The 8,930-nt window shown below is 41.1% G+C and overlaps 1 protein-coding gene across 1 annotated transcript; it reads left to right on the forward strand.

Annotated features, from left to right (window-relative positions):
• The first annotated feature begins 462 nt into the window (after positions 1 to 462).
• LOC123398821 (phosphatidylinositol 3-kinase, root isoform) lies at positions 463 to 7,768 on the forward strand. The gene is made up of 18 exons (XM_045093270.1): positions 463 to 769; positions 855 to 942; positions 1,584 to 1,680; positions 1,817 to 1,975; positions 2,075 to 2,284; positions 2,498 to 2,676; positions 2,973 to 3,120; positions 3,319 to 3,414; positions 4,069 to 4,204; positions 4,349 to 4,470; positions 4,556 to 4,750; positions 4,868 to 5,038; positions 5,697 to 5,834; positions 5,984 to 6,138; positions 6,657 to 6,800; positions 6,891 to 7,035; positions 7,133 to 7,293; positions 7,382 to 7,768. The coding sequence occupies exons 1-17, from the start codon at positions 610 to 612 to the stop codon at positions 7,268 to 7,270; spliced, it is 2,481 nt and encodes an 826-aa protein (XP_044949205.1). The 5' UTR covers positions 463 to 609; the 3' UTR covers positions 7,271 to 7,293; positions 7,382 to 7,768.
• The last annotated feature ends 1,162 nt before the right edge of the window (positions 7,769 to 8,930 follow it).

Genomic DNA, 8,930 nt, shown 5'->3' on the forward strand with positions numbered 1-8,930 from the left:
GGAAAGGGAAAAACAACAAATTTTCTAAATTTTTTCTATCGCGAGAGGCACGATTTTTTTAATGAAAACTTAATAAAAGATTAAAACCTATCAACATGGATCTAGTTTTGAAGATCTCGATGCGAGAAATCCAGCGGTGAAAACGGTTCGAGATTTGAACGCACGGTTTAGGAAATAAAACGTTTTAAAAATACGAATCTATAAAAAAAGAAAGAACTTCCATGTTGCGACAGATGACACACATGTAATCCGTCATTTGTCGTAATCTAAAAGGTGGGAGTGATTTTTAAAAGAAGTACTCGCTGCTTGATTTGGCTTTCTAGTACTTTCGTGCGGACTGATCAATAGGCCCAACACAAATAATAAGCTCATGGAATTTTATCCGGGCCGGAAACGCCAAGCCCGGCCCACCCCCAGGAGTCCTCCGTCCTCTCCGTCTCCGTCTCCACAACACTTCTCCGTCCGTCTCCTTTTCCGCGAGCCGAGACGAGGCAGCCCGCACGCCACCTCCCCGCCGTGTTCCCCACAAAAAAACCTCCTCGCCGGCGGGACCGCTCCGTGCCCCTCGGTTCCCCACCTCCGCTCGCCGGACGTCCCCCCCGGCCGTCCATGGCGGCGGCGGCGGCCGTCGGCATCAGCAGGACCAGTGCAGCGGGGGCGGGAAGCAGCAACATCAACAGCAGCGAGTTCCGCTTCTTCCTCTCCTGCGACATCAGCCTCCCCCTCACCTTCCGCGTCCTCCAGGCCCCCATCCCGCCCCCCGCTCAAGGCGCGCTCCCTCCCCTCCCCCCCTCCCCCTCACCCCCAAATCTCTCTCTCTCTCTCTCTGACCTTCCTTCTCTGCTTCCTCGCAGATGGCCTCGACAAGAAGGTCTCGGAGCTCTTCGTCGAGTGCAAGCTCTACATCGACGGCATCCAGTTCGGCCTCCCCGTCAACACAAGGTGCTCTCGCTCTGCCCCGTCTCTCCATACGATCTGTATATATCTATCTACTAGACTAGATGGTCCGCAGAAACCTGTGTAGGAATAAACTTTGTTAGATGTGGAGTTGGAAACTAAGATAAATTTCTCCTGGAATAAATTCGGTAAACTGAATTAGGAGGCCCGTGAAATAGCCAAGGTATTCGGAAAGCACAAGTGAAAAATCAGCATGTTATGTCTAGATAACACAGCTAAAGACAGCCATGTTGAAGTGAATGGATCGGGGAATAATTTTACTTCTGCCTAAGTACGATGCAACTTCACTAAGCAAAACTTGGACAATTCCGTGTGCCAGCAATTGGAGGTGTTGATTTAGTACAGTACAATTTGGAAGTAAAAGAAGCTGCAAGTTTAATCTTTGAAGCTAAAAGGCATTTAAAAGATTTAGCTGGGAAGTGACAAAAGCATTGGAGCGATTGCACACTAAAGCATGCTAAGAGTTCATCTAGAGGTTGCTCCGGAGAGAATTTCACTACACACCAAGACATTTTTAATTTACTTGTGATTCCTCCTTCCTGGATGTAGACATAGAAAAACATAGGTAATTATGTGAGGATGGGTAAATGAATACAATTTGTAACTTCCTGTAACCTTGGTGCCAGGCTTGAATCGTCAGGACCGCCATACTGCTGGAACGAACTCATCACACTGTGCACCAAATACAGGGACCTGACCTCCCTTGCGCAGCTCGCATTCACGGTACACCGTCTATATCTATCACGGACTTTGATGATTCCGAATTATAACAAAACGAAATTACCTTGTCAGGTTGATATAACTCGTTAGTATGTTGTTTGACTTTTAAACTGTGCTTTTGTATTGTTGATTGATGTAGGTTTGGGACGTGTCGTCTGGTGAGGGCAAAAGTGTTGTTGGTGGAGCCACCATATTTCTGTTCAACAGCAAGAAACAGCTTAAAACAGGGAAGCAGAAGCTGCAGCTATGGCCGCAAAAGGAGGCAGACGGAAGAGTACCTACCACAACCCCTGGCAAGGTGGGCAACCTTTTTTTAGGATCATCAATCTCTGCGTCTGTTGTTTGCTTCTATCACCTGAAGGTGAGCTTAACTTTTCGTATCGGTTAGTACCTGTAGGTTCCTAAGAATGAACGAGGGGAGATTGAGCGGTTGGAGAGGCTCGTTAACAAGTACGAGAGAGGGCAGATACAGCATGTGGATTGGCTGGACCGTCTGGCCTTTAGTGCGATCGACAAAGTTAAGGAGAAGGAGTGTGAAAGGCTGGAGAATTCTTTCTCGAGCCTAGTTGTTGAATTCTGTAGTTTTGAACACAGAGTTGTCTTCCAGGTTAACATCGATTCTCCGTTCAGTTTCTATGTGTCTTTTCATTCTGCATGTCACCATTCTGTGTGTTCTTTTCACTCTCTGGTAACTATTCATAGGTAATGAAGGAACCAAAATCTTTTTGAAATGCTGAGTAATCTTATATTTATTTAAATGCAAGAAATTTCATATAGTGATGTTCACAATAAATTCTACTCTGATTTTTTCCCCGCTCAGGAATCTGGAGCGAATTTCTATGCACCAACCCCTGTATCATTATCAAACGAGCTTGTTACCGTGTGGGATCCTGAACTTGGACGAACCAACCCATCTGAGCACAAGCAGTTAAAGCTTGCCAGGAGTTTGACTCGTGGAATAATTGATAAAGATCTGAAACCAAGCTCAAATGAGCGAAAGTGAGTGCAAGCTACAGCATGTTTTCTTCCGTTTGTTGTTTCCCTGTCACCTTATGATCTTCATGTGATACCACCATCATGCTGTAGTAGCACTCAAAGAATAGAAAGTCCCATGATGAATGCTGCTAATTTCAACGGTTGCTAATATCTTGATTTTCTCAGATTAATTAATGAGGCAAACACATTTTTATGTTACCTGCATGAATAAGAAGTGGCAAGAAGCACAATTCAGTTGCTTAGCTTAACAGGAATACACAATTGTCGGTTTCTAGCTAAATAATGTGCTTCATGGACAGGTCACTTCAAAAAATCATCAAATGTCCTCCTACACGGACTATACTACCAGATGAGAAGCAATTGGTGTGGAAATTCCGTTTCTCTTTGATGTCTGAGAAGAAAGCTCTTACAAAGTTTCTCCGCTCAGTGGATTGGAGCGATATCCAAGTTAGTAAAAATATCAATATCTCAATTGATTTTCATACTTCATTTGTGCATCAGAGGAAGGGGATGTTTCTTTGCGTGCATGTGCTCTAAAGGATCTGTCAGACTGTTAAATTTTGCGGAGATACTAAATCCACATATCTCGATCTAATCTATAAATTATCTGGCAGCTTCTTATGTTTAGTCTGTTATAATGGGCAGGAAGCTAAACAAGCTGTTGAATTGATGGGAAAGTGGGAAACAATTGATGTGGCTGATGCATTAGAGCTTCTTTCATCAGATTTTAATAGCGAGGAAGTAAGCTATCTAGGCACCTTCGTCCGTGCTTCTGTTTTTAATAAATGTATGTGAGGTTGTGTATTGCTCTTTCATTCATAGAGGCTTTTGTTTGTTTCCCTTTCTTCTGTTAACTGAATTAGTCACTAATAGTTATGCAATTCCCATTCTACAAAATTTTATGAAAAAACGTTGGTATGACATCTAGAAGACATGTGTTCCTTTTGTCGGGTCTGTTTATTCAGTTTTGCCATCACTTACACATACTTCTCCCGTATATCTCTTGCTCTGGTGCACTAGAGACACTTGTCTGCTCTTTTTGTCTTGTATATTAGATTTATGTAGCTGTTCTATTCTGTGTTTGGGATTGGTATGGTATATGAAAATTATTGCCAGTGCTGCTAGCTTCTTACCTGGAGTACAAAGATGAGGTTGTTTGCTATTTTAGCCTGGAGTTTTCATTTCTTAACCTTCTTTAAAAGAACTTTCTCCTGCACCGCTACTAGCACATTTTTCTTTCCGACCAAAAAGGTTTTCTTAAGGTTATAGATGATTCTCCCACCTCTTAGTAACTAAACAGTGATCGAGTAACTAGTCCATGTGACTCTAGATGACAGGTTTTATCATCTCATGCCCTCCTAAATATATATCCTAAGTTGTATTTCTTGTGCAAAGGTCCGTGCTTATGCTGTGAGCGTACTTGAAAGGGCTGATGATGAAGAATTGCAATGCTACTTACTCCAGTTAGTGCAAGCTCTTCGATTTGAAAGATCAGACAAGTCACGTCTGGCACACTTTCTTGTAAACCGCGGTATGATCTATCCTTCTAAATAAATTCTATAATGAACGTGATCATCACTCCATTTGTCACATCTGGTTACTGTGATCAGCATTTCTTTCTTATGTGACTACTGAGAACACTCAAGCATGCGTTGTAATCTTTTGTCCATTTCAGCTTTATCAAACATTGAAATTGCTAGTTTCCTTCGCTGGTATGTGGTTGTTGAGCTCCATGATCATGCATATGCAAAACGATACTACAGTACGTATGACATGCTTGAAGATGAAATGATGAAAGTATGTTCCCTTCCTTTTTGGACACATCGTATTAGCTCTATCCTTCCTGATACGTAATCTTATGTACCATTGTTTCTGTTAACAGATGGTTGCTAGGGAGGATGGGGATGAAGATGGGTTTCGACTGTGGCAGAGTTTATCACGCCAAACAGAACTCACTGCTCAATTATGTTCTATTATGAAGGATGTAAGAAATACTCGTGGTAATGCTGAAAAGAAAATCGAGAAATTGAGACAGTTGTTATCGGGAGTTCACAGTGAGCTTACCCACTTTGATGAGGTAAAACTTGTTACAGATGCTCACATTTACTGTTCTGCAATTCTAGAAAAACAAGGATTGTGTAGATTAACTTGTCTTAATTGCTTGGATTGACTAATTCTGATAAATCCGTTCCAGCCAATTCGTTCACCATTAGCACCTACACTTCTCCTTACTGGTGTTGTGCCTCAAGAGTCATCTATATTCAAGAGTTCCTTAATTCCACTGCGCCTTACATTTAAGACGGCAAATGGGGGAACATCCAAGATGATCTTCAAAAAGGGAGATGACCTCCGCCAGGATCAATTGGTAATTATTTACGTCTGATTCCTATTTAGTGGAAATCATTTTTGGCTTTTGTTATTGCCTGTATGTCGGGATGTATCACCATCTTTACGTACTAGATCTTACATTCTGAACTAGTGGTTACATTGTGATATTCCTGTGAAGCTGGCCAGTTATATCTTCAATCCTTGCTAACTCACCACTTAAGCTATAAACACAATTGAACATTGCGCATTGTATGTGATTGCATGCTGTAGACTTGAGTCTTCTTTAAATGGCACATAACTGTATCCGATCATTGTTTCAAATCAGTGACCTTTCTGCTTAAGCATCGATCTTAGGTCGCTCTTCTGTGTTACTCAGTCATGTTGAGAATACAGTGGTTATAGTTCCTACAAGAGTACTAACCACGAGCTGCATATCACATTCCTGTTTTTTGTGGTGCATTTATATGTAAATTTCAATGCATAGATAGCCTATGTTTAGCATAGACATCATACCATTGTATAAATAGATTCATCCTTTTACAATAGATGAGGCAACATGCAGCGTATAGATGCTTAAAGATATGGTGACCGTTCATGTGCTATTATTTAAACATCGGTGCCAGTGTACATCTCAGTACCTACCTACTTGTATGGTAGGTAGGGATATCATGACTAATTCGTGATTCACTCTGTAGGTCATTCAAATGGTCTCTTTAATGGACCGATTGCTCAAATTAGAAAACATGGACTTGCACCTTACTCCATATCAAGTTCTTGCAACTGGACAGGATGAAGGGATGGTTGAATTCATTCCTTCCAGCCCGCTTGCACAGGTAATTTGAGTATTTGAAGATCATGGAAGCCAGTAGCTAATGTCGGGTTTTCAGAAGACTGGTTATGTTTTACACTGTAACAAAAATTTCTACATATTGTAGATCCATTCTGAAGTAGTTTGTTGATTTAAATTATTGTTTGTTCGCAGATTATATCAGAACATCGCAGTATTACGAGTTACCTGCAAAAGTTCCATCCTGATGAAGATGGTCCTTTTGGTATAACTGTCCAATGCTTGGAAACTTTTATAAAAAGTTGTGCTGGTTACTCTGTCATTACATACATTATGGGTGTTGGAGACAGGTTGGTGCCTTCTCTTTTCAAGCATCTGTATAAGAATTAGAATAGCTAATCATTTATGCTTAGAATCGAATATACAGAAGCATTTATTTCAGTTCTCTGTACATTCAGCAATCTTCAACTGTGGTGCCGCATGTCCAACTCCATTCATTTTCATTTAGAGGAAACTGAATCATTCGAGTGCCCCACTTCATTTTTATGTTTCCTGATTACTGGTCAGTGGTGAAAATGGTTGTTTTTCGTGTACCATTTTGTAAGGATTATATAGCTCAACTAGGTGTTTATTAATTGTGACTGATATTCTGATTTATAGCGCCAACAAGATGAAAATGCTCCTCATTCTTGTAAATCTGTCTATTGCCAGGGTATTTCTATAGAATTTTTTATCAATAGCAAGGGCCTGGTTGGCTGACAATAGCATCCAGTTCTTTTTTTTTCAGTCCTTTTGTCTACATGAGCTGCTTGCAGTTTGCGAGGAATAAAACATGGCTGATTTCCCCTCCCTCTCTATTTCCCTCTAGGCATCTAGATAATCTTCTTATAAGAGATGACGGGTGCCTTTTCCATGTGGACTTTGGTTTTATTCTGGGTCGTGATCCCAAACCATTTCCACCTCCAATGAAACTCTGCAAAGAAATGGTCGAGGCCATGGGTGGCACAGAAAGGTAATTTGTTGATCTGTTCTGCCAATACTTCAATTATTATTCATTTGATACAGCTCTTTGAATCGCTGTAACTTGCCTTTTGGATTTCAGCCAATACTATACGAGATTCAAGTCCTACTGCTGCGAAGCATACAACATTTTAAGGAATAACAGCAGCCTTATATTGAATCTCTTCACGTTGATGGAAAGATCAAGTATTCCAGATATCTCTACCGACGAAAATGCGACCCTTAAGGTAATAATTGGTTTTATGAGTGGATTTTTTTTCCACAAAGAACAGAGCAACCTATAATACTATACCGTTTCCCCCTTTTATGATGTGCATTGATCAGGTTCAGGAGAAATTCCGTCTGGATCTGGACGATGAGGAGGCTATACATTTCTTCCAGGGTCTTATCAACGATAGTGTCAGCGCATTGTTCCCTCAAATGGTTGAGACCATCCATAGATGGGCTCAATATTGGCGATGACCACTTCTCCCTGCTTGTATAGGGTGAGTTTGGTGACATTGTATTATCACATAATAACATGCTCTTGCAATGGCCACTGCTGACCTCCAATTTTTATTAAATCGTCACCAGCTGCAGCAGACTATTAACAGATAACAACAGATGTCAAGCAGAGACTGAATGGTAAGAGGAAAGAATGCGATAGATTTACAGCATAACGTTGAAATGATGGGCAAATGAGCACACATACTTTATTTCCCCGTTGGATACTTCTAACTTACGTAACACGAATTTGTGAATATGTCTCTTATGTAAATCTTCTTGTTTGTGATGTAATTAACAAGACTGTCTTGGTGACTCTAAAGTGCAAATTTATCAACATTTGGTCTGCGTGTGATGTAATCGGTATATATAATATGTGGTGGTGATGCGTTGATAGGCCTAGGAAAAAAAGTGTAACAAGCGGGTGCTTATTTTATAGTTTACCAAACAATGGAATTTTCATTTGTTGCCATCCAATTTTTTTTTGTGAGATTGTAGTTTGTTGCAGATAATGAAGGTCTCTCATCTGAAACTGGATTCGACAAGTGGCTCATGACACGCCATTATTTCTTCCCTGGAAAAAGAAGTTGACGGTTTGTTGATAACCTGAATGGATACAGGTTACACGTAGTGTTTGGCCTGAATGAGTGCATCCACCATTTGCTATGCATGGATGGGTCTCACTAGCCAAGATGCCATGTCCACATCGAATCTGGATTGTTGGTGTTCTCACCATAGAATGACCTTGAACCATAGGAGATTAAGAATGGTCTTGTGAAAGTTGCTTGACGTTGTTTGACACAGGAGGATAAACAAAGCTAGCAAAGCATATGGAGTTCCCTTGCATACATAGCGCACTGAAATAATAGCAGTAACCAAAACTACAAACACTACAAAAAAATCATGCATTTGTTGGCCTGGTCTGTCGTAGTTTGGCCTAGGATCTCAAGTTCCAAAATCCCTGCACAGATGTACTCTCTCTCCTGGATAGGGGTGGGCATATTAACTGAAAACCGATGTACCGGACCGAAATAACCGGGACCGAAGCCGAATGGACTGGAACCGAAAATTTACGGTTCCTATTTTGGTCATTCAATCTACAGAACCGAAATTTATGCAGGAAATTCGGTTTTTGTACTTAGTTAACCGAAAAGGCCCAGGAAACCGAAAATAAATAACATGCCACACTCCTCCGTGTATTTTCTATTGTTTCTCCCCCAGCCGAGCTGGCTCAGTTGGCCCAATGTATCTCTCGTCTCTTAGTTTTTGTCACGTACATGTTTGGTAAGGCCCAAAAATAGTCTAGCAATCTACCGTATTATAGCAACTTTTCATTTAGTACCACCTCGAATGGTTAGTGAGTATGGACGTGCACGCATCACTATAAAGGTAGCAACTCACATGCATTCCTTGGGACTAGCGGCATAATCAAGCTAAAAGGAAAAATTAGTCACGCCAAAAATGACGTGAGGCATAGTCAGTAGTCATACTTGATCACGATGCTCATGTGAACTTTAGTTTTGTTCGGTCAAACCGATGACCGAACCGAATTTCTGGTTCCAAAACAAATCGGTTACTTAGTTGCGTAGGGATCGATCGGTCTGCAATTTAAAGAAACCGAAATATTTTGTTACCCGAA

Source organism: Hordeum vulgare, chromosome 5H, assembly GCF_904849725.1.
Source record: "Hordeum vulgare subsp. vulgare chromosome 5H, MorexV3_pseudomolecules_assembly, whole genome shotgun sequence".
NCBI lineage: Eukaryota > Viridiplantae > Streptophyta > Magnoliopsida > Poales > Poaceae > Hordeum > Hordeum vulgare.

Excerpts from the sequence above, each read along its gene's own strand:
- LOC123398821 (XM_045093270.1), top strand. The coding sequence starts at position 610 with ATGGCGGCGGCGGCGGCCGTCGGCATCAGCAGGACCAGTGCAGCGGGG. Across the intron at positions 943-1,583 it reads GGCCTCCCCGTCAACACAAG|GCTTGAATCGTCAGGACCGC; the intron begins GTGCTCTCGCTC and ends CCTTGGTGCCAG. Across the intron at positions 2,677-2,972 it reads CCAAGCTCAAATGAGCGAAA|GTCACTTCAAAAAATCATCA; the intron begins GTGAGTGCAAGC and ends CTTCATGGACAG.